The sequence below is a fragment of the Amblyomma americanum genome, chromosome 7 (assembly GCF_052857255.1).
Source record: "Amblyomma americanum isolate KBUSLIRL-KWMA chromosome 7, ASM5285725v1, whole genome shotgun sequence".
NCBI classification, from domain to species: Eukaryota; Metazoa; Arthropoda; class Arachnida; order Ixodida; family Ixodidae; genus Amblyomma; species Amblyomma americanum.
In genome coordinates this window covers 134,941,868-134,965,774 of record NC_135503.1, presented here as the reverse complement: position 1 = coordinate 134,965,774, position 23,907 = coordinate 134,941,868, and the positions used below count along the sequence as shown (strand labels likewise).

The window sequence follows — 23,907 nt, the reverse complement described above, 5'->3', positions numbered from 1 at the left end:
TAAAATTAGCTATGGTATTAGATGTGATAACAATTCCCGGTGTAAATTTCAAACTATGCGTCCTCTTTACATGAGCTCACACACTTCGTTCCCCTTGAATTTACCCATGGAAGCATTTTGCAGTATAATAAAAGGTTCTGCGGTTGGTGCGCTTGTTCGACACAGTTTGACGGTGTCGGAATTGCTCTGGGCGATTCTTCTTTATGCATCTGCAACACCTCTAACATTGTCCGTGTTGTTCAATGACCAGAACGAGGCCTCAGCATTCTCTCCTTGTTTTTGGGAGGCTACGGCAGCACAAAAGTCTCGGCTATCGCGTCGCCGTGGAAGTGTCCGACCATTGAATCAATGCTGAACACACAGGGCTCCCAAGGTCTGGACATCAAGGCGCCGGTCAGGGATGGCATAGTTTCTTCGCCCTACCCGCCCGTAGAGTTGCTGGAGAACGAGTCCTTCTACCAGTACGTCCGCAAGCGCTTCTCCGCTTTGGCTGACAAGCCGGCACTGGTGCGTATTGGGAACCCTTACTGTACACATGTAACGCCTGTGGAGCAGGAGCGAGAAGTTTCTGCGTCTGTAGTATAGAGGCGAGGTGTGGCAAGATTAACATACTAGGTCATGCCTTCCCAGTTTTTGGATTACAAGGTGTATTTAGGATCCTGGGCTAAAAACTGGAGGGGACTCTTAAACTCCGCCTTAAAAGTCTGACGCAATAGCATTAATGGGTAAATGCGCTTATATGCGGAATTACTCTTTTCCTACTTTAAACTCATAGAACGCTGACAGTCCTCGTATCAATCCTGACGCAGTGGTACAGACGTTAAGTTATGCGCCATTGCCCTTCTATGGTAGGTGCTGCCCTCGGTGGGGATTGCGAGACCCAGATTGCTTTTCTCGAGCAACCCGTCTTGTCCAATCATTCTTTAACTGGCACGTGCCACGGTGGAATGCTTGTGATAGCGTTACATACTCACGTCACCTAGCTGGCAGATGGGCGCTCAAAACACCGCCGCCGAAGGCGCCAGATTTTCTGCAGAATGTCATCTTTAAAGCTCTCGCATCAAAATTAAATGCGGCGTAACACATCCATCACACGGAGCTCTTAGGTGTCCCTAGGAACGAGGGCGTACTAGCACCTTATCTCCATCTAGTTGCCTTGGCTGTGTGTGAAACATAATTGGTTGTTGGGCTGCTGCGCAGTTTAAAGTTAAGTGTACATAACTTCGCGGCACAGCAACTACGCAAGGGTCATCCTGGAGGCTTAGTTCAATCTACCTGTTGCTTCGAAATTTGAAAGCTTGAGGGAAGCGCGCTTGAAATTTGCCTGCAAAGTGCTTTCAAATGAAGCATCCGATATCTATTTGCACATCAGTGGCACATAAAAAAAACGAGTCTCAGGAAGGGTAGCCGTATACAAGCTTTAGATATTGCAACTGATTCCCTCCAGCGTACCAAGAGCTAAAGACAATTTCTCGGAAGCATCCGGAAAAGTGCACACCTCATTGTACAAAAATGTAATGAGCTTTGTCGGATAAGAACATCTGGGACGCAGCCAAACTACATAGTGCCCTTAAACTTTGTTAAAAATATTTTTCACAGATTTCTGTTATTGCTGTTTAGCTTCAATGCCGTGTGATTGCTTTCGCACGGGGCTTTGTTTCCAACAATGGAAAGGGTATCTTTTACTGTTCAAAGGGTGTAATCATAGTGCATTTCGAGCTCCTTACTTACAAGCAAGGGGAGCAGTACAGTCAGAATCAATCGTTATTTAAATATGAAATGCATTTTTTCAGCGTACCATATAAAACGTTACACCAATGACAGTCACCTCGTAATGAAATGCATATTTACAAAATAAGTGGCAGGTTTTCCGACATATGAAACAAATAAATGAAAAAAGTATTATCAGAGTGCACAATATACTGTAAACACAAAGACCAAAACTAAAATTTATAAAGAATCGGAAGTTTATCTACTAATATTGTGAGGCAGAAGAACGCACCAGCAAATTCACCTTTTTACTTCAGGTAGGCCGAAGCAGCAGCTACCGACTAGTCACAGCTTAGCAACACTTCGTCTTCTTCGCACGACCCGATGACCGATGATGATTACGCTGAGATGAAGATGAAGGTCACTCACAGTGCTTACAACATTCCCCCTCCCGAACGAAAGCGACCATCCTGGTCGCAAATTAAATCTTAAGGTCGGCGGTTAAAGGGTTTCAAGCGCGACACGTGCACAATCTCGGTGCCGCGACACCGACGATCGCGAACAGGCGATGCAGGTGTGATGAGATAGTTTACAGGGGAAGTTTGTTCCAGAACCGTGTACGGGCCAATAAAACGGCTCAGAAACTTTTCACACAGGCCGGGGATGCGAGTAGGTGTCCAGAGTAGCACTTCGTCTCCAGGGCGGAAAGACACTGAGCGATGAGTCGCATCATACGTGCTTTTCCTGGAAGCTTGAGTGGCTTCAGTTTGAAGGCGGGCACGAACACGGCAGTGGGCGATACGAGACACGAACTGTTCGTGGGAAGGCGCGGCAGAAGGAGTAGAAGCTGTGAAGAAAGATGCTTCGAGGGAGAAGGTAGGATGGCGGGCATAAACAAGAAAAAACGGAGAGTAGGTGGTGGTTCGTTGAACGGCAGTGTTGTAGGCGAAGGTTACAAAGGGGAGTAAAGAGTCCCAGTTGTTGTGCTGAGGGTGAATGTAGGTGGATAGCATATCAGAAAGGGTGCGATGAAAGCGTTCTGTGAGGCCATTGGTCTGAGGGTGGTAAGGAGATGTAGTTTTATGCACCGTGCCTGAAGCATGAAGCACTGCGGCGAGGACGGTGGAGAGGAACGACTTGCCACGATCGCTAAGGAGGAGGCGAGGGGCGCCGTGGCGAAGAAGTATGGTGTGGAGGAAGAAGTTGGCGATTTCGGAAGCGGAGCCGGAAGGAAGTGCTGCGGTTTCAGCGTATCGGGTGAGGTGGTCAACGGCAGTAACGACCCAGCGGTTGCCAGCTGGAGTCAAGGGCAGGGGTCCATACAAGTCGATTCCGACGACTTCGAAAGGTGTGGAAGGACATGGGAGAGGTTGCAAGAGACCGGCAGGAGGCGACGTAGACCGCTTGCGTCGTTGACAAGGGATGCAAGACGCTACGTATTTTAATACTGAGGTTGAAAGGCCAGGCCAGAAGAAACGACGTTTGATGCGGTCATAGGTTTTGTGGTACCCAAGGTGACCTGCGGTGGGGTCGTCGTGGAAGGCTTGTAGAACTTGAGGACGCAGGGAAGAAGGAATTACGGGAACCCATGTGTGGCCCAGTGGGCTGTAGTTGTGCCAAAATAATGTGCCATCCTGTAACTTGAAATTTTTGAGCCGACGACGGAGACGGGCATTTGGAGGTCTAAGAACACCGCTGAGACTATCAATCAGCTTTTGACAGTAAGGGTCAGCACTCTGGTGGTGAGCAAGATTGCAGTGTATATCTGGCATGGGAGCAATAGAGGCGGCGCTCAAAGACTGCATAACTGTAGGGTTTAAATGGCTTGACTCCGTTGGGACAGGAGAGGAATGCGAGGACATGGGTTGCGACGGCAAAGCAATAGGGCAACGAGAGAGAGCGTCGGCGTCCTTGTGCTTCTTGCCCGATTTGTAAGTGACAGTAAAGTCGTACTCTTGAAGGCGGAGGATCCACCGCCCGAGACGACCGGACAGATTTTTCAAAGTGGATAACCAGCATAGGGCGTGGTGGTCAGTGACGACTGTGAAGTGACGGCCGTACAGGTAAGGACGAAACTTCTGAACAGCCCAGACGACGGCGAGACATTCTTGTTCGGTAATAGTGTAGTTTTGTTCCGCAGAAGTCAGAGTTCGGCTCGCATAGGCAACAACATTTTCTGTAGAGGTGTTTTGGCGTTGCAGAAGGACAGCGCCAATGCCATGGCTACTGGCGTCGGTGTGCAAAATTGTCGGTGCTTTATCATCAAAATGGCAGAGGACGGGACCCGAAGTCAGAGCACGCTTCAGAGTTTCAAATGCTTCTTCGCAAGCAGGAGACCAGATGAAAGGCGTGTCGTTGTGAAGAAGCGCATGTAAAGGTGAGGCAATAGAGGCGAAATTGCGGATGAATCTGCGGAAGTATGATGCCAAGCCGAGGAAACTGCGGAGATCTTTGACCCGAGTTGGACGGGGAAAGTGCAGCGCAGCAGCGATTTTTTCAGGGTCAGGCTTAATTCCTTCGCTGCTTACGAGATGGCCAAGAACTTTAATGGATTTTGATGCAAAACGGCATTTCTTCGTGTTTAGCTGTAGGCCAGCGCTGGAAAGTGCTGTCAAAACTTCATCGAGACGAGTAAGGTGATCAGGAAATGACGAAGAAAAAATGACGATGTCATCTAAGTAACAGAGACATGTTTTCCATTTGAGGCCGCGGAGAACTGTGTCAATCATACGCTCGAATGTAGCAGGAGCGTTGCAGAGTCCAAAAGGCATTACATTGAATTCGTATAAACCGTCCGGTGTTGCAAAGGCGGTCTTCTCTTTATCATCTTCATTCATGGGGATCTGCCAGTAGCCTGATCTTAAGTCAAGGCTGGAGAAAAATTGGGCACCTTGCAAACAATCGAGGGCGTCGTCAATTCGAGGGAGGGGATACACATCCTTACGAGTTATTCTGTTTAGAGCACGGTAATCTACACAAAAACGAACCGAACCGTCTTTTTTTTGCACTAGCACAACAGGCGATGACCAGGAACTAGACGATGGGCGTATGATGTTGCGTGCAAGCATGTCAGCAACATTTTCCTGAATAACTTTGCGCTCGGTTGGAGAAACACGATAAGGCCGGCGTCTAACTATGCTTGATCCGTCGGTGAGTATGCGATGCGTTGCTGCAGCGGTTTGACCCAGTGTGCCGGAATTGACGTCGAACGAGTCTGCGTGCTTGTTCAATACAGCGAGCAATGCGTCTGTCTGGTCTGTTGTCAGGTCGGTGCTGATCGTGTGGCGAAGTGCTGCACTGAGCGAGGCAGGGGATGAATCAGAGCGATCGGAGGTGGAAATGGGAAGAAGTGTGACAGGCTGGGCGGAAGCAATTGATGCAACAGTAGAGTCGCGTCGCAGAAGAATGGGCTCTGATGTGGTGTTGAATGCGGCGAGAAGAGAAGAACCGCTGGAGAAGCGAAGAAGGGACACGATGATGATAATACCTCTTGACAGGAGACGAGGGCTGGGTGTAATCAGGACGTCGCCATCGGTGACGGCGTCAGAAGTCACAGATAGAATATCTTCGTTGCCCGGATAGAGGACGTGATCGGCAAGCATAACTACACGGGAAGAAAGTGGTTCTCTATCGGCAAGAATGTTGCATTCAGTGACTTCAATAGTGGGAGGGGAACACGTAATGACTGCTGAGGCGTTTTGGAGGAAATCCCAGCCGAAGATGAGTTGATGGACACAGGAGGATAGGACAGCAAACTCAATGAAGTGCAAGATGCCATCAATGGTGACTCGGGCTGTACACGCTCCACAAGGGTTAATATTCTGTCCATTTGCAGCACGTAAAGGAGGACCGGTATAAGGTGTGCGCACTTTTCGCAGTTTTAAACACAAGTCAAGTTTCATAATAGAAATAGCGGCGCCGGTATCAATTAAAGCTTCCAGTTCATGTCCCTCAAGGAATACAGTCAACATGTTTGATGGGAGCAGAGGAGGAATTGGAGCGACGACAGGCGGTGCAGTTTTACCTCCGGAAACTGCACAGGTTAGTTTTCCGTTTGGCGGGCAGAAGCTGAAGATGGAGGGCGAAGGGGCGACGAAGTCCGGCGAAAGGGTGACGGGGAGCGACGACGCGATGGCCGTGCTGTCCTAGACCGGTCAGGAGAAGTCGACGGGGAGGAAGAGGGACGGAGGTCATTATCGGTGTAGTACTGGCGAGGAGGAAGCTGGTAGGCGTCGTCACGTCGAACGTACCCATAGCTCGCACGCTCATCTCGCAGTCGTCGGCGACAAACGCGTGTTACATGGCCGCGGATTCCGCAGTAGAAACATACTGGACGAGGTGGGAGAGGCCGCCAATTACCATACACCGGTGGTCGCGGGGACAGGGCGGCGAGGCTGGGTGGGACGGGCGCGTGATGGACAGGAGGACAAGGAGGAGGAGCCGCAGTGACTTCAGCATACGTCGGAACGTAGGGAGGGGCTGGTGGTTCTGTAGCCATGGGACGATTGAGTGAAGTAAGCTCCTCCTTGATAATGCCACGCAACCCAGTAGATTGAGCAGGTGGGCGTGAGAAGGCAGGAACCGACGAAATATCATTGTGGAGCTCTTCCCGTATTATAGATCGTATGATGGTGCGCAGATCAGTTTCGGGAATTTGGCTCGGATCCCAGGTGTTGTTGAGGCGGCGCGACTGTAGATAGTCAAGTCGCTGGCAAGTGGCACGAATGTCTGCCACCGTGACGGGATTTTGGGCAGCTAGAGCTGCGTAGGCAAAAGAGCCAATTCCTTTTAAAATATGTCCGACACGTTCAGCCTCGACCATGCCATTGTTAACTCGCCGGCAAAGGGCGAGTACGTCCTCAATGTATGATGTGTATGTCTCTCCTGGAAGCTGCACACGGGTCTCTAGCTTCTTTTGAAAAGAGGTCGGACCAGCACCAACAGTTCCAAATATCTGGCGGATCTGTGTCGTGAATTGAGGCCAGTCAGGAATGGCGTCCTCATGGTTGAGGAACCACGTCTTAGCCACGTCACTCAGGTAGAATGAGACGTTGAGTAGCTTCATAGAAGCGTCCCAACCGTTAAAAGCGCTCACCCGATCGTACTGCTGTAGCCAGTCTTCGACGTCGTCACCGCGGAGACCGGCGAAAACCGGAGGGTCGCGCTGACGTGAGGTAACTGACCAAGTTGGGTGGGTCAAATGGTGCTGAGCAAGTGCACCTTGGGACGTCAGTGGTGCAGAGGTGGCATGGGCAGCCGTGGGATGCCCATCGGTAGCTACAGGCGCCGGAACGGTGAGAGCAGGGGGATGTGACTGCGCCATGGCGGTTGATGTGCCGCCAAGAACACGACCGGAACGGAGCTCCAGGGGGTGCCGCGTTGAGGACGCTGGGATCAGGAGTCACCTCCACCACTTGTGAGGCAGAAGAACGCACCAGCAAATTCACCTTTTTACTTCAGGTAGGCCGAAGCAGCAGCTACCGACTAGTCACAGCTTAGCAACACTTCGTCTTCTTCGCACGACCCGATGACCGATGATGATTACGCTGAGATGAAGATGAAGGTCACTCACAGTGCTTACAATATACACAACAAGTAAAAATACTGCCACAATGAAAATAGCAGAAGGTTTTCCAGGAAAAAGCGAAGCTGCAGGTAATGATAGAGAGAAAAAATTAAAATAAACAAAAAATGAACCAGTCACACTGTGGATTCTTCACTTAGAATTATGCTTCTAAAGTTTGCTTTGGAAGTTGCACATTCAGGTAGCCTGAAAACAAACGAACCTGAAAACATTCAGGAAATTTGGTACCTAGGTGCCAGCTTTCAGATAGGTTGAAAAATTCCGATCCGAAAGAGAAAATATTTGGCGCGTTGGAAACATTCAGTGTTATTGCTCTCGCAGGAACGAAACGGAAAATGGCTGAGCTTCGCCGAAACGCTGTCGTTAATGGAGCATTATGCGAGCGGCTTTCAGCGACTTGGGGTCTCCTGCGGCAGCCGGGTCTGCGTCAATGTGACCAACTCGGCCGAGTCCATTGCGGCTGTGTACGCCCTCTGCTGCGCAGGCGCCGCTGTGGTGTTGACTCGAGCTGGACTTACAGAACGTAAGCGATACGAATGCCACACTGGCCATTTATTTTGTGTAGCCGATTTACATGCTCCAATGATCAGCTTCCACCTCTAGAAAAGTAATAAAAAAAATGGTTAATACACCAAACACATTCTTCCATACGCGACCCGCTTGGCCCATTGCACCGACATTTGCCTTTCTGAGGAGCTTGCTTTTGTGCTGTGTTCAGAAACGGGTGAGAAAATATAGACATGGCTTGACACTAAATCATACGGAGACACGACTGTGCAGTTAAAGCGAATTAAAATTAATTCTTCAAATAATATTAATAAAATTTAAGGAAGGATAGACGGCATAAAAATTAACGGCGCCCATGAAGAAACGCTACAAATCGGAGTGCACAATACATGGTGTTTATTCGCATAATGAACGCACCTTGTCCTTTACTCAAAAAGTGATGCGAAGTTGTGAGCCGAGTTTTAAGGCGGCATGAAATTTACGCTGCAGCCAAGTACAGTCTTTCCAATTTATAATAAAAATTGCGCTGGTTGCGCCTACTATGCGAGAGCGTTCTGTATGGGGCTAAGTACGAGGCGCAAAAGGACCTCTTATTTTCTCACTCTTTAGGAAACTGGTATTTATAAGCATGGTACTTATTCCGTTTATGCAACCTATTTAGGTTTAAAAGCTGAACGTAGGTGGTATGAAATAAGTTTTTTTAGAAACAAGAAGCAGTTTTTAATGGCTGCGTTGTTGTTTTGGCTCCATTGACTGTCAAAGGCCGAACGCGCGCCGCACCGTCTCACTTCTGTTTGGCGTCGACGGGTCGGGTGGAGCGATTGTGTTGTGCCGCTGCGATAGCGCCTGACAGCGCTGTGCGGGCCGGTTGCGAGTGGGCGTCCAAGCCTGTTTGCCACCGTGGCAGTAGTTAAGCTTATACGGGCCGCAGTGAAAGGGAAGCAAAATCAATAACCACCGACAACATACACATTTAAATAACTTTTTATTGAATTGATCAAAACAAAGTAACTCTGCGTCAGACATCAGTGAATTATGCTACAAATAGTACTGGAATCTCTGGTTTGCATGCTGCTCACTTCAGTGGGAAGTCGTGGTGCATATTGCAAGTGCGTAGCAAAAAAACCCAGGTGGTCGAAATTGATCCGGAGTCCTCCACTACGCCCACCGCATACAATTCTATGGTCCGCGGACACCATGACATACGAGGAAACACGCAACTTAGTATGGTTCCAAATATAGCTTAGCAGTGTCTGTACAATCCCATATATTTTATCCATATAAAGTTCCGCGTTTAACCCACGCGGGCACTAATTAATATCATTAGATGAAAATTTTTATTTAATTTCTATTTTTCTGAACAGCCTACTAAGATGGCACAATTGATTCCCGCGCTCCCAAATGATTAACTTTCCACTTCTCTGGGTCCCCCATACGTGCACTTCCTATGTTATTAGTGCTCTCAGTGTCTAAAATTTAATTTTGAGTCTTCCAACAGTGATTCAAACTGCTGCGTAAATAAATCGTTACACGCACTGGGCAATTAAAACACCCATTCTTGCAAAAAAGCTAACAAACCAGATACTCCACTCGACGACGCACCAGTCGTATAGTTAGACGAAGAAGTATCAGTCTCGAAACGTTTTTCTGCCTTTATTTGGCATGCATGGGTTGATATGACTGTGTGCATGATTTTACGATATTGGCGCATTTTGATTCAGTCCACATTTTTGCACTCAGCAGTCCGTATACGCTATTTTAAGCGTTCACTGTGCTTCCAATGTAACCTTCAGTCCTGTTCTAGGGGACACATGTGATATTTCGTGAATCGTCGCTCTAAGCATGAAATGGCTTTAGCTCCAGTCCTCCGAAAACTGAGGAGAACATCCGATGAGGACCACGGTAAACGACAGTGAAAACGTGAAGTCAAACCTGGAACGATTGCAGTTGCTCAATTCCTCTGTCGGTGCAATTGCTCACAGACTTCGGTAAGGCTAATCCCGCCTGTATATTTACGCGACCACCACCCTGCGAGAAACCTACCCTGCAGAAACTTGTTATGAGCGCGGCGGAAGCGTAAGCACACGGTAGGCGTTCGGAGCCTCGGCTTTCAATCAAGGTGAAGGTCAAGTTGCCCCCAAAAGCACTGTAACACGGCATATGTTACAGCAGTTCTATTTCCTTATCGTGACTTCATTCAACGCTCGGAACGGATAAGATGGAAGTCGTCCAACAGAAGTGAGGGCGCAGGAAAGGTTGGTCTGAGAATGGAGCACTCTCACGCCCGAGCGGCGCAGCGCTTGTCATAGTTGTGTTTGGCGACAGGCCTGTGCCTTTTACTCATAGCGCCTCAGTGTTCGGTTCCTTCTGAGCTGCAAAGCGGTCGGCAGCAGAAGTAATTCTTAGTGTGGTATGAAGTGTCACGAGCTGGGCGACACTCATTTCAACAATGCGACCCGCACCGTAGGCCACACCAGGCCACACCATCTAAAAAGAGAGTACAACGTAGTCCAGGCACTGCAAAGCATATCTTGGGTACATTCGGTCACTATCGACGACGGATGTTGCACTTCTTTTTTTTCCTGTTTAGACACGCATGTCTGATATTCTTCTCATTGCCTCAAGCGGCCTTTCGCTGACTTTGCTCCAGTACAGTTGGATTGTGTGCCAGTTGATGCACGTAAATGCGAGCCTTGAAAAAATTGGTTAAGCTCCGTCTAATAGCTAAGACGGTATAACTCAATGGATCAGTTCCCATATATGTGGAAGTGATCATTGTCTACTTAACATTCATGGATCCCTGGGAATCCTCATACCGCTCCTGGTGCAGTGGTGCAGCGTTTAAGCGATGCGCCACCACCCTGCGATGGCAGGCGCTGCCACCGGTTGGGCTTATGCGGCCTGGCTTGCTCTTGCACAGCAACCTCCTTGAGGTTGCTCTTTCAGACGTTGCTCTTGCTCAGAGATTGAGGTTGCTCTTGCAGAGGAACCTGAAGCGACAAATCATTAATTGAACTGCCACCTGCCACGGTGCGCAGTTTTCTCACAATCTGGTGGGTAGGTGGTGAAAACGTCACAAGGCTACGTGACTTGGTGGCCCACCTGCCTCCTAGATTCCTTCTCCGGGGAAATTTAGCGAACCGTCAACCGTGAAGACGCTGACGACGATGCGATATTTTCATCCGCACGAGCTGCTTAAAGCTATCGCGTTAAAATGATTTTTGTTATTTTCGTTAAAAAAAACCTGTTTGTGCTGTTAGTCGCTCTGAGCAACAGAACGCGCTAAATGCGGGCCGGGGGCTGATCGTGAGAGCGCATTTCTATGCGGAATGCTTGCAGTGCCGCTGCGAGAACCCCCGACCCTCCGACTACTATTTCGACAAGGGGCTTTTCTGTACCGACAGATACAGGCAGAGACGTCCCTGTCAGGTCTGAACCGAGAGCCAAGCAACCCCAGCGACACACCTCCAACATGCAGCTTTGACGCAGGTACTCCGCTGCTATACCACGTAGTCTCGGAGCGCGCGAGCACCGCCCCCCTCCCCTCGTGCCAATCGTCACCCTCCGGGAGTCACGTGGCAAAACTGGCTTCCTTGATTGGCCGCCAGCTCTTGCTGGGCGCCAGCCACAGGACATCCCATCCAGCGTTGCGTTTATGATTTAGGACAACTATATACCTTAAGGCAAAAATCTATTAAACTTCTCTCCCTCTCTATTGAAACCTGCATAAACATTTTTATAAGTATAGAGCAGAACAAATTAATGGTCCTCCTTTTTCATTCATCTGTTTGACGCTTCTTAGGATCCCAGGAAAGGAAAACACGACAAATAGTGGAGACGCGGCATTCCCAGAACGATGCCCGCTTTTTACTTGTTCGAGGAAAACTAACGGAAAGAAGCACCGAAAGAATTAAAGGATTTATCTCGCAGCCTGCTCTGATGAACTTGACGGAAAGTCTCTCCAGCAAGCAAAACAATTATACTACTCAATGTAGAGTCATTGAAAATGCAATGTAGCTTCATATACGGTGGACTCATCATTGCGCGGCCTCTACAAAAATGTTTTAATTCGTAGAGAAACATTTCAAAATAAACTAAACATCAAGTAGAACCCATAGGAATAGAAATTTGGGTCAGGATGGAAACAGGCATTTCACCAAAAACTGCGGGCCTCAAGAATGCATCTGGCATCAGGTTTCGCTGTTTAACTAAATTCAGAGCGAAGAAGCTTTCTTCGCAGATGCAATTATTTTGGTACGTAGACGTGGTAAGGTGTAGGAGTTATTCATTGTCTCAGAAAGTATAAATTTCACACTCGCGCAGGAGAGGTTTTGTACCAAGTCGAAGACAGCGGTGCCACCTTCATCCTGACAGAAATTCAAAATGCTGAGAAAATATTGAGGATTCACAAATCAAGACCATTCAAGGTGAGAAAGTTTCAAATTCGTCTTGTTACTGAAAACGAAATTGTCGTTTTCTGTTTCCGGGAGTGCTCCGTTGTGTTAATTTGCCTAAGGAGAAAGAATAGGAAATGTAAGCGTAACTTCGGCTTTCCAGTCGTTTATGTAGATTTTTTAAATTCACCGATTGCAGCAGTGTGTGCAAATAAAGCTATCTTCTGCTTAATAAGACACAATTGAACGCTAGCCGTTATCATAAAGTAATTATAGTTTAGTCACTCGAGCGAAAACAGCAGTGCCCGAACTCGCTGAAAAATGCACAAAAAAAAGCCTGAGCACCGAGCTCCTGCTTGCACTGAGCAAGCAAAACAGGAGGGCACAACTACGTTGATCCCCTGACCTCCGGCGTCCCATTCTAATTTTTCATACGTCTTTTAGTTGAGATTCATAATCCAATAAAAGGACGAATTTTGATATCTGGTTTTTGTAAGGAACATGAAACTGTCAGCACACAAAAAGTTTAACCTTTCCTGGTGATTATTCATGCTATTTCTGCTTGGTACTGATTACCGGCACGTCATGACTATACACAGATTGCACGATGGCAGTCCAACTTTTTTTACCGAAGAAATCACTATGTATATGCAATTCAAATTATTTTAGAGTTGTGAAAAGGCTTATGCATATAAAACAAGCGAAAGAATACGATTACATTCCCGAGGATTACTGGCGCATAAAGAAGCATGGAGGCATTGTTCTTAGAATCTATATCCTCGCTAATTTACCAACGCTTAGCGTAAAAAGGTTTCACATCACTTCTAAATACAACTCCCATCGATTCAGAGCATAGTGTGTGGGAGCAGTAGCCGAGGCTGGTCCATAAAATTTTCGCAGATATTTGTGTACACCGTCAATGATTTTGAAAACGCACAGCATATAACAATAATAGTATCGAAGTTAATTATTCGGGCACGAGCAACGGTTTTTTTTTGCTCATTCGTCCTTTCCAGGCGCGTTCTTAATGCCCAGATAGTGCAGCATCAAATTCATAATGAGTTTCAAACATTGATATCGGCCATCAAAAAAGCGTTGGAAAGCTATGAGAGACACTCTAAAGCAACACTTGAACTCGTTCAGTCTTTCAAGCGCGCGGGTCTTCCCGCAGGGTGTGTTCTGCGTCGACCGGGTGGACGGCTTCCACTGCATTAAAGACTTTGAGAGCGAGGATCCCACGACCTTCGAAGAACCGAGGGTGGATGATAAGCGCGCCCACGTCCTCGTCTGCACCTACACGTCGGGCACGTCTGGCCTGCCCAAGGGAGTGGAGGTCACCATGTACGCGTACAAAGCGTCGGTGCAGCTGAACCAGTAAGCATTTGTTTTGACAAAATAGCAAAATTTCTAGTACTATTCAGATAATAGTACTGAAGTGTTTGTAACATGAAACAGTCCAGTGGCACGTGAAAAATTCGTTCTGGTTCTGTGAAATTTCCGTTGTTTTTTTTTTCGTTGCTTCCCGTAACAAGTGCTTTTAGCTTAAGCTAATCTCTAATATATTTTCACTGCTTCACAGACCCCACTACCTTGAACAACAATTTCAAGGGCGTTAGCTCTTATTCATCCCGTTTCTCGATTTCTTGGGGTCTGCTACCAGTTCCCTTCGGCGTGAAATGGTGATTTAACACTAGCCAGTAATAGTTGCACAGCAAATGTCGTTGAAGCACAGAAGACAAGGACAAGACGAGTACACAGACAGCGCTGTCTATGTAATCGTCTCGCCCTCGTCTTTTGCTCTGTAACGATAATGACACACCAACATGCTCAAGCTTCCACATTGTTGAAGAACCAAGACTTCATTTAACACTTTAGCACGAAAGAGGTTTTGTGTAAGCATGCAATGGAGGCAAAACGCTAAGGCGCCCGTGAGCTGTGCGATGTCAGTGCACGTCAAAGATCCCCAGGTGGTCGAAATTATTCCGGAGCCCTCCACTACGGCACCTCTTTCTTCCTTTCTTCTTTCACTCCCTCCTTTATCCCTTCCTTTACAGCGCGGTTCAGGTGTCCAACGATATATGAGACAGATACTGCGCCATTTCCTTTCCCCAAAAACCAATTATTATTATTATTATTATTATTATTATTATTATTATTATTATTATTATTATTATTATTATTATTATTATTATTATTATTATTATTATTATTATTATTATTATTATTATTATTATTATTATTATTATTAAGCATGCAAAAACTTCTCGAGCTTGTAGTTCTTTTCGCCTGCAATTCAAGAATAACGTGAGAGTCTCGGCAGATGCGTTCGGCAGGACAGGGGGGTGGCAAAGTGAAAATTTGGACTGGTCGGTTCTTTACGAAGAGGCAAAGCAGCTCTTTCTGAACACGGGCGCCTGAAGAAAGACATACACACGCGCTGACTATTACCAACTGAAAATGGGTTTATTAGCGAGTGAAAAGACGCCACATCGCCCTAGGAAGTAATAACAAATGGTTCGGACCGAGGAAGCGGTCTTCCTATACACCGCAAGAAATGTAAACACGCCGCGGTGGCTCAGTGGTTATGGCGCTCGGCGCCTGGCCCGAAAGACACGGGTTCGATCCCGACCGCTGCGGTCGAATTTTGATGGAGGCGAAATTCAAGAGACCCGTGTGTTGTACGGTGTCAGTGCACGTTAAAGAACCCCAGGTGGTCGAAATTTCCTTAGCCCTTCACTCATTATGAAAAACCTAACACTCGCCATGAACAGGAAGAACAACAAGGCAAAAAACAAATGAGGTTTCAGGACCATTACGGGTCCCTTGTTCACATATGAAAACGAAAAAACGGACCGACCGTGTTTATATGAGTGAAGGTCGCTGTAATGAGGATGTGTATGCAGCAGGCGTGGGCCCACATGTCCGATTAAGTGCGTGCGGAGTTGATTGGATATGGAATGACTCTACTAATAGGCGGGATGATAATGATTTCTCATTGCATATGATACTGGCTGCGTCCCAGGCGATAATGTGACCGGTTCACTTTTGGTGATCTTCCAAGGCGTTTTCTTCGGTGCGCCCCTTAGCAACGTCATTTTTATGCTCCCTGAGCCGTCTCCTGTAGTCCCTAAGCGTAGACAGCTGGGCTAGTTGGTTCACAGTCGCATTATGATACATCGTTCTGGCGCACGAAAAACACGGACGAAGGAAGAACAGACACACAATCGCCGGACATCAACTGAAGTTTATTCACAGAAACCAGTCCTATATGTAGTCCCCAGTTTCGCCGATGTAGGCTGCGTCGCAATCCTGACAATGAATCTTGTATACAACCCCAGGGTATCTAGTGCGTTCAAGCTTGTCTTTCACTCGCACAAGTTGCTGTCTGAGCTTGTTTGTAGGCACGTGGCAAATTTGAACATTATTGTCACTGAAGATTCTTGCCAGTGTTTCGCTTACACCAACCGCGTAAGGGATGGCGGCTCGCCTCCGCTCTGCTTGCTTCGGTGCTGTGAGTGAATTTGAAAATCGGCGTTGCTACGAGTTAAGAAGTTGCCTTGGGTAGCCATTTCTAGAGAGAGTTCTTCTTTTATCCTTTTTTGTTCTTTCCTTCGCGCTTGTGGAGATGAACTTAGGCGTTGCGCGCGCTTGGAGAGCGCTGATGACAGGGAGCGCTTGTGCCCAACCGGATGCGCAGTGGCAAAGTTCAGGTATCGGCCTGCATGTGTGGCTTTTCGGTAGACTGACTTCACGAGGCCATTCGCTGTGCGCTGTACTAAAACATCGAGAAAGGCAATGCGGCCGGAACTCTCCTCTTCCACAGTGAACTGTATCGTTGGCTGGATGGTGTAGTAGTGCGGGCGCGTCTTGCCGGTTCAACACGCAAAAACGCTCATCTACATAGCGCAGAAATATTTTTGGGCGACGAGGAAAAGAAGCAAGGGCGAGGGCCTCGGTGATTTCCAAGGCAAGGTTGGCGCAGGTGACCGAAAATGGCTATGATGTTCAAATCTGCCACGTGCCTACAAACAAGCTCAGCCAGCAACTTGTGCGAGTGAAAGACAAGCTTGTACGCACTAGATAGTTCGGGGTTGTGTACAGGATTCCTTGTCAGGATTGAGACGCAGCCAACATTGGCGAAACTGGGGATTACAGGAGACGGCTCAGGGAGCGTAAAAATGACGTTGCTAAGGGGCGCACCGAGGAAAACGCCTTGGCAGATCACCAAATGTGCATCGGTCACATTATCGCCTGGGACGCAGGCAGTCTCATATCCACCGAAAAATCATTATCATCCCGCCTACACCTAGGGTCATTGCATATCTAATCAACTACGCATGCACTTAATAGGACAGTTGGGCCCATGCCTGCAGCATACGCATGCTCATTACAGCAGCCTTCACTCATATAAACACAGCCGTTCCGTTTTTTGTTTTCATATGTGAACAAGGGATCCGTAATGGTCCCGAAATGTAATTTTTTTTGTTTATTTACCCTATTGTGCTTCCTTTTCTTTTCGAGTGCTAGGTTTTTCAGAATGCCATCATGTCCTCGCGAGATGAGTTTTCGTCGAACTCTGGATTAGCCCTTCACTAGGGCGTCTCTCATAGCCTGAGTCGCTTTGGGACGTTCTAACTCCAAACCAAACCAAACCATCCACGAAGTTCGCAAAATCCAAGAGCTATTCAGTGTAGTTAAAAAAAATTCGTCAGTGTGCATTGGGGTGATCAGACGATGTAAGCGACACCAATATTTTATACACAGCAGCAACAGATTCAAGGCCGTCACATATACATGCAAAAGTCGCCTCACATTCATGCAATTTCACATTGCGATGACTGTCACGAATTTACATAGATTCCCTCCGCTCTGGCAATTGCGCACGGTATACATAAGCATGAATGTTGCCGGAGAAGTTGTGAATCTCTAACAGGTCGAAAATCAAGTTTGAGAAAAAAAAAAGATAAATGAGGAGGAGGACTGAAAGCGAGGAAAGTATGGCTCAATGTCTCCCTGTTTCTTTCCCAGGTTCTTTGTATTCAATAAAAGAAAAGAAAGCCTTTTAATACGGAAACACTCCTTTCTTTCACCAAGGTCACTGAGCAAAATAGTAGTGTGGAAAGGCACCTTGCTTGAAGGGATAAAAACGCGGTGTCTTTATCTAGACAATTTCACTCTGGTCATTTTCTGTGGCAGTTTTGATAATTTTTTCCTCATCCTGCATCTTTGCGAGCACGCTACCCTCAGAAGGTCAAGAAAATTTGTAGTCTTTTTCCTAGCGTTTTTCCTCGCCTGCCCTAGCAATGGTTTCCTCGTTGCTTATAAAGTTTTCAGTGAAGCCAACGCCTGAAAGCCGTTTTCGAACTCAAATGCGTGCTTAAAATCGTTTGTGTCTCAGGGTCCTGTCAGAAAGCCATGACATCGACTACAGTCGTTTTCTACTATTAGAGAGCAAACGGTCTCTAAGTTCGAAATTACTATTCGAAATGTCAGGGAGTTCTTGTTTTCTGCCCACCGGGCTAATCTCATTCATCAGGTTCTCAATATAGCTCTTCTAAGGCCCATGAATTTCAGTTTGTTTACAGCGCTTTGCTCTTCATGTTCGTTTATTTTCCTCTGTTAGCTTGTAGACAGAATTCTTGTTTTTTGCATTTTCAATAGCCTCTATTCGATGCTGTAAACCGCTGATTTCCGTGCCGCCTCACATTAGATTGTCTTTTAGCTAACCATAAGAGTCAGTAAGATGGCGCAAAGACTTGTCGAGATTCTGTACAATTACTGCATGTTCATCACCTTGTCTATTTTAGTCTCCAGCACGAGCATGCGAAACAATTTCCTGTTTATTTATATTATTTCAGCTAGACAATTGTCAGCTAGGTTAGCTGTATCAGGATGCCTCGCTCTCGGCTTGCAGGTTACGCATTTAAACGATTTCTTAGTGGCCTTTTTCATCATATTGAAGAACTACTCGTAAAATTGTTGCGTTTCATTTTCATATACGAAAGTAATAACTGCGGTTGGCGCGTGTCATGATCATGTTTCCATTAGCAAAATTGTTTCCGTAAGAAGAGTATGCACCCTTAGCATGCCCATGACAGTAACTGCAAACAGCGCAAGTGGCAATGGCAGCATGTATCATTCGATGTGGCAGTAAAAATGAGCTTCAAAACGCGGTGCTTTTTGCAAGTCTGTTAACAGCCGCCATTGTTGCCAGATAAAGCACAATCATTAATCTACACTTTCCTTTTGTGTGTACGGATTGGTTACTCAAGCAAATTCTTTTTTTCATGCCAAAAATCTTTTTCTAGCTTTGTTCGCAGTGAGAAATTCTTCGCAGCAAAGGGTGTTTCTGTACTTAACATGAACGTAAGAAGTGTGAGAAAAAAAACTAGAACAGGTTGAAAACCTCCTTTCCGAGCGTTATTATCAATTTGGTTTGCTAGCGTTTTCGGAAACCTGCATGGTTCATCAAAAGTGCAGATGTCCGCTATTTAACAGGGTGCAAACGTAACTCTGTTTATCCCACACACAAGCATGGTGGAGGTGTATCTACGTGTCTACATACGGGATGGTTGTTTCTACGAATGTCAAATTGAACTTACATGCGTGTGTTGTGATTTTGAGTCGGTAGCACTTATGCATGTAGACATTGTAATTGTTGCTGCATACCGACCACCCAAGGCATCCTTACAAGCTTCCCTAATTACATTGATTACGTCCTGCCGCTGGTAAACGTACGAGCATATAGTAATTTTAGGAGATTTTAACATCGATATATTCTCCTGTAGCAATGCAAGTGTTCAATTATTGGAAGCCATGCTTGCAAATGGCTGTGAAAATCTTGCTGAGGAGCCAGAAAGAAATCTATATTCAAATACCATTACTTACTTTTGTTGTACCAATTTTATGAAGTTTAATACTTGCTCTGGGGTGCTCGGATCAGATGTTAGGAATCATTTGCAAATATTTGCTGTATTTCCAAATCACAAACACGTCGAAACATCAGTCTATACCAAAGAACTCATAAACAGTAAGGACATAGGTTTTTTTTTTTTTATTAGCTGAAAATGCCCACTGATCCAATGTTTCTGTAGAGCTAAGTCCTTGTTATTATAAAAAACTTATTGCAAAGGCACAAGTCAATCGTAATTCGGTGTTTCCACATATCCCTATAAATAAGCATAAAAAGGCGAGGCAGCCATTCGTTACAACTGAGCTCTATAAGCGCATAACACAGAAGGATTGGCTGTTTAACCAGTTTTTACAAAAAAGAGAAATACAGATATTACAAATTAAAGAACATTCGAAATGAATTGAGTGGAGATGTAATGATGCCAAAATATAAATATTACCGAAACAGGTTTGATAACTCTTTGCATAGCCCTCACAGAGCTTGGCTAACGTTTTGTGAGCTGACAGGAAACAACGCTACAGCTGTACCACCACAATTAGAAATAGATGGCACATGCTCCTACGGTAAATCGTAAGCCAATATATTGAACACTCATTTTATGGAAGCAGGCACAGGAAACTTTGCACCTCCTTCGTGTCTGGGTAATGTATTAGCAGAGTATATGAGCGTCCTTATTTCTGATTCAGTTTTTCATGCCCTACTTCTCCTGCAGAAGTAAATCCTATACTATGCATACTCGACAACAGATTACCAGCTGGCGGGCTATGACTGAGTAAAAGCCGCGCTGCTAGAGGCAGCTTCGCATATCTTATCTGAGCTCTTGACATATATGTGCAACCGCATTCTTGAATCCAGTATCTTTCCTGACAAGAAGAAAATAGCTGGCGTTGTTCTAATGCATATGGGAGACACATATGTTGACCTAAAAAACTATATGCCCCTTTCAGTACTGCCACTTTTCTTTAAAGTAGTGGAGCGAAACATATACAAGGTTTAAATGACTTCCTTCTCTTTAATCATGTATTTTCAGAGCAACAGTATGGTATTAAAAAAGAAAAATCGGTGGAAAAGGCACTATCTCAAACGAAAGATAAAATTAAAAACTTCTAAACCGGAACATTATACAGTTGGAATTTTCCTAGCCTTCCGTAAAGCGTTCGGCTTTATTCAGCATCATTTACTTTTAAGAAACGATGTATATGGTATTTATGGGATAGCCCTAGGTCTTATTCTTAAATACCGCAGCTCAAGATTTCAGGTCTGTCGATTACATGGTTGTCATTCTGACATGCAGCTTTTTAAATACGCGTACCACAAGGATGAATACTAGGTCCCTTGTGGTTTATACTTTAATCAACATTCCAATGACTCAACATATTGTATTATATACCGACGGCACTATTGTTTTTTTCTCTGGCGCTAACCTTGATGAAATAGGAGTAAAGCCATGCGCTTGGCGACAAGAACCTAATACCTGGCTGCATTTAAACAAACTTCAGGTGAAGTAATGAAGCAGCTTGCTGTACAACTTGTTACAAGCTCCTACAATATTAGGTTATGCCTTCTGGTATACACAGAAATAGCAGAGAAACACAATAGCTTCCTTAATCGATACCCTAGCACCGATCCGCCTTATTTTTTATGCCAAACCTCAGTTGTAGTGTAGCGTCCTCGTAAGCCGTTATGGAAAGGAAACTGTGGAATATCATACCATGGTCATCTGCAAGACTCACCCTAAACTGATTGATATTGCAAAGAAAAGTAAACTGGCTCGCAAATTTAAGCACGAATGCTAGAATTTTATATCACTGTTTGCATGATTTTGTAATGCCCAGTCTTGCGATCTTATTTTCTTTTTTTTTCTTACTCCCATCTTGAACGGATCATGCCCTTCACTGTTTGCGTTAAATTTTATTGGCCAACTTTTTATTTACTTTGCTTTCCTTTTAGCACAGCTCTGTTACATTCTATTTAGGAAATTACGATTCTGAAATGCGGAATGTCATTATGTTTTCAAATGTACATTTTGTCACAGTACAATATTCTGGATATTGTTGCTTGTTCTTGTGTAACTACTGGTGCGGCGAGCGAATGCTGACGCGCCACTGTTGCTGCACTGTCGGCGCCCTCTGATGGCAAGGCCTAGTCAGGAGGGCATGTTCCCTTCTTTTGTTCTGCCTCGCCGGGGCAAGAAATTTGTATTACTTCCATAATCAAACATCAGTAATAGTCAACCTACTATAATAACTAACTACGGGTGGTAAACGTTACATTTTGAAACAGTAAAGATATTAAAAAATAACAACGTATTTCCTGCTTATACCACCGTGCTTCCGCTGTTGAATGTTTTCCTCTATGCTAGAGCTCCACATAGTGAAACTTATAGCGGGCGCGCATTCGCAAGAGAATTCTGGCTCAAGAAACAGCCAAGATTGGCTGCATTCCAGCTCGGATGTTCTTGCCTCATCAGGGCAGATTACTGCCACGCCAACCAAAAAACTGGGAACAAAAAGCTATTGACTATGGAAAACTTAATTGTCAGGTTTTACATCGTTCTTTTCATTTCTCGCTGCAAGCGCGTCCGCTGCAGTGACAAATTGTTGACATCTTGTTTTGGTGGGCGTGAATTTCTCCCACTTGTAAAGATGTCTCACGCCCTCTCAATATTACCGCAGACTGCAAGAAACCAAAATTACGCCGTTCACGAAGCTATCGTGCCCAGAATGCTTTGATAGATGACATCCAATTAGTTCTACGAAGCTTGAACGCCGACTAAGAGAACAATAGCATATGCGTCACACAAGGGTCACAAGGACCTTGACATACTCACCAGATCGTTTGTCCTCACAAGTACAACCCGCGTGTCAATTCTGACATGCATTAAATCGAAACACAAGGGTTTGAACGATAATGCTCGGCATCAAGTTTAGTCAGAGAGAGGGTGGGAGGACTTGTCTGTTTCTTAATCAGCTGCCGTCGCCGCTTTGGCGTACAATGTGGCCCCAACCTGTGTCTTTTCTTTCGATCTTTCTTTTCATATGTCTATCTTGCAACTCCTTTCTGTCAGCACGCGGCAGTGGCAATGGCGCAGTTGGTGCTAGCGGACATGCACAGGTACTTTACTCTTCCTTATTCATCATTCATCAGCAGGTGCTGCAGCTTCAATTATCTGCGAAGAAAACAGGTAGAAAAGATACTGAGCAGTCGTGTTGGCCACCGGGACCGCCACAGTTTTCACCGTATTCCTGAACAATCTGGGTCGGTTCTCTTTAACGGCAACTTATACCAAATTACCCAACCCTTCCGTTGTGTTTAGATGGCGATGAAGTGATAAAAATTCCCACTTTGTTTCTTATCCAGCAAAGCAGCGCAAAGACAAGCGCTTGTCCCCTTCTTCCTGTCTGTGTTTGCTTGTGCGCTGCCATTCTATTAATGTCCAAAACCAACTAGCCGAGTCTGCCGCTTTACTGAACATTGAAGTTAATGCTCTATTCTTCCTAGATGCTCACCAAAACACTTTCTTTTAAAGTTTATTCATCGCTCGCTTCGAGTATTTAGGACAGCCATAAAAGACCAATAGTTAACGTTGTGGCGATATCGAAAACGATAATAGCGAAAGCATGATGCCGAGCGGAAATCAGAGGATATGTTTATTTTTATAGTGGAATCTTAGCATATATCCAAACAATGTGTTCATACACAACTTCTCCGTCTAAACATGTGCTTAGCCAGTACTTCTGGGCATGATAGCGACTGGCAAGTTACAAAACGTGTCAGAATATAGAGTGAGAAGCCTCGTCCCATATTTTTGAGCCCCACACTGCAATATCGAATAAACGTGAAATTATATATTATTTGGTGAAAAAGAGCACGATTAAGAAGCTAAAGCGGCATCCTGTGCTGAAACAATGCAATACAATATTGATCCGACATCTCAGTTGTTGAGACATCGGAACAAAAACAATGAAAATGCTTGAATGTACCCATACTATAACGCATGGCAAATGAAGACAGCGCGTAAATAAAGAACGAAAAAAGAGGTGTCTCTCGTTTGTTTGTGCCGAGAAATGTTCAACTCAGTGCGCGGCTACATGCTTCCGTAGCAGCAGTAGGCGGCACATGAGATTAAGATGCTTTCAGGCATAGGGTGGGTGAAGTTGGCAAAAGACAGGGTTAATTGGTGAGACATGGGAGAGGCCTTTGCCTTGCAGCGGGGTAGTCAGGCTGGTGGTCATGACGACCGCGTTTTTTTTATATATTTCTTTACAGGCTGGTACGGAATTACATACCAAGTGCCAGAGAGGTTAGAATTTCAACAAATACCACAAGTTCTCGTGTGAATTGTAGGTTACAGTCTGTTTTGAAGATGCAATTGAAGCTAGAAATTTGAAAATAGTCTATAGTATTGCTTATGGCCAGATTTTCCCTAAAGAATGTGGCGGAAGACGTGGTAGTAATCAATATCTGTTGCGCGTTCTCATTGGCTTAAATTGGCATCCTTATTGGGTTGAGTTTATTGCACTTAAATCCGCCTGAAAGAGACCACTCGTATACGCGTAGCACACCTAATAAGATCTGCGTGTATGCCCCGTACACAATTGCGCACTTGCGCTTCAAGACTTTTTTTCTCTGCAGCGATTCTCATAAGTGGTAATCTGCTGATTGAAAGTAAGCAAACGTGTTTTGCAGCACTGTTTCTCAACAACTTTTTTAGTATCTTTCAATTTATCTTTTCGTTTTGAGGTTTCTTCTTTCCATTCCATTTAAAGATACAATCTTATGCCCGGCAATTCATAAAT

At 45.6% G+C, this 23,907-nt stretch overlaps 1 protein-coding gene across 1 annotated transcript in view; it reads left to right on the top strand.

Annotated features, from left to right (window-relative positions):
* Window positions 1–23,907, top strand: part of LOC144096603 (uncharacterized) — a 51,887-nt gene that overhangs the window by 3,244 nt on the left and 24,736 nt on the right. The window contains exons 2-5 of the mRNA XM_077629410.1: window positions 364–507; window positions 7,616–7,817; window positions 12,125–12,228; window positions 13,367–13,569. Coding sequence (XP_077485536.1) covers window positions 364–507; window positions 7,616–7,817; window positions 12,125–12,228; window positions 13,367–13,569 — 653 coding nt within the window. The remainder of the gene's footprint in view (window positions 1–363; window positions 508–7,615; window positions 7,818–12,124; window positions 12,229–13,366; window positions 13,570–23,907) is intronic.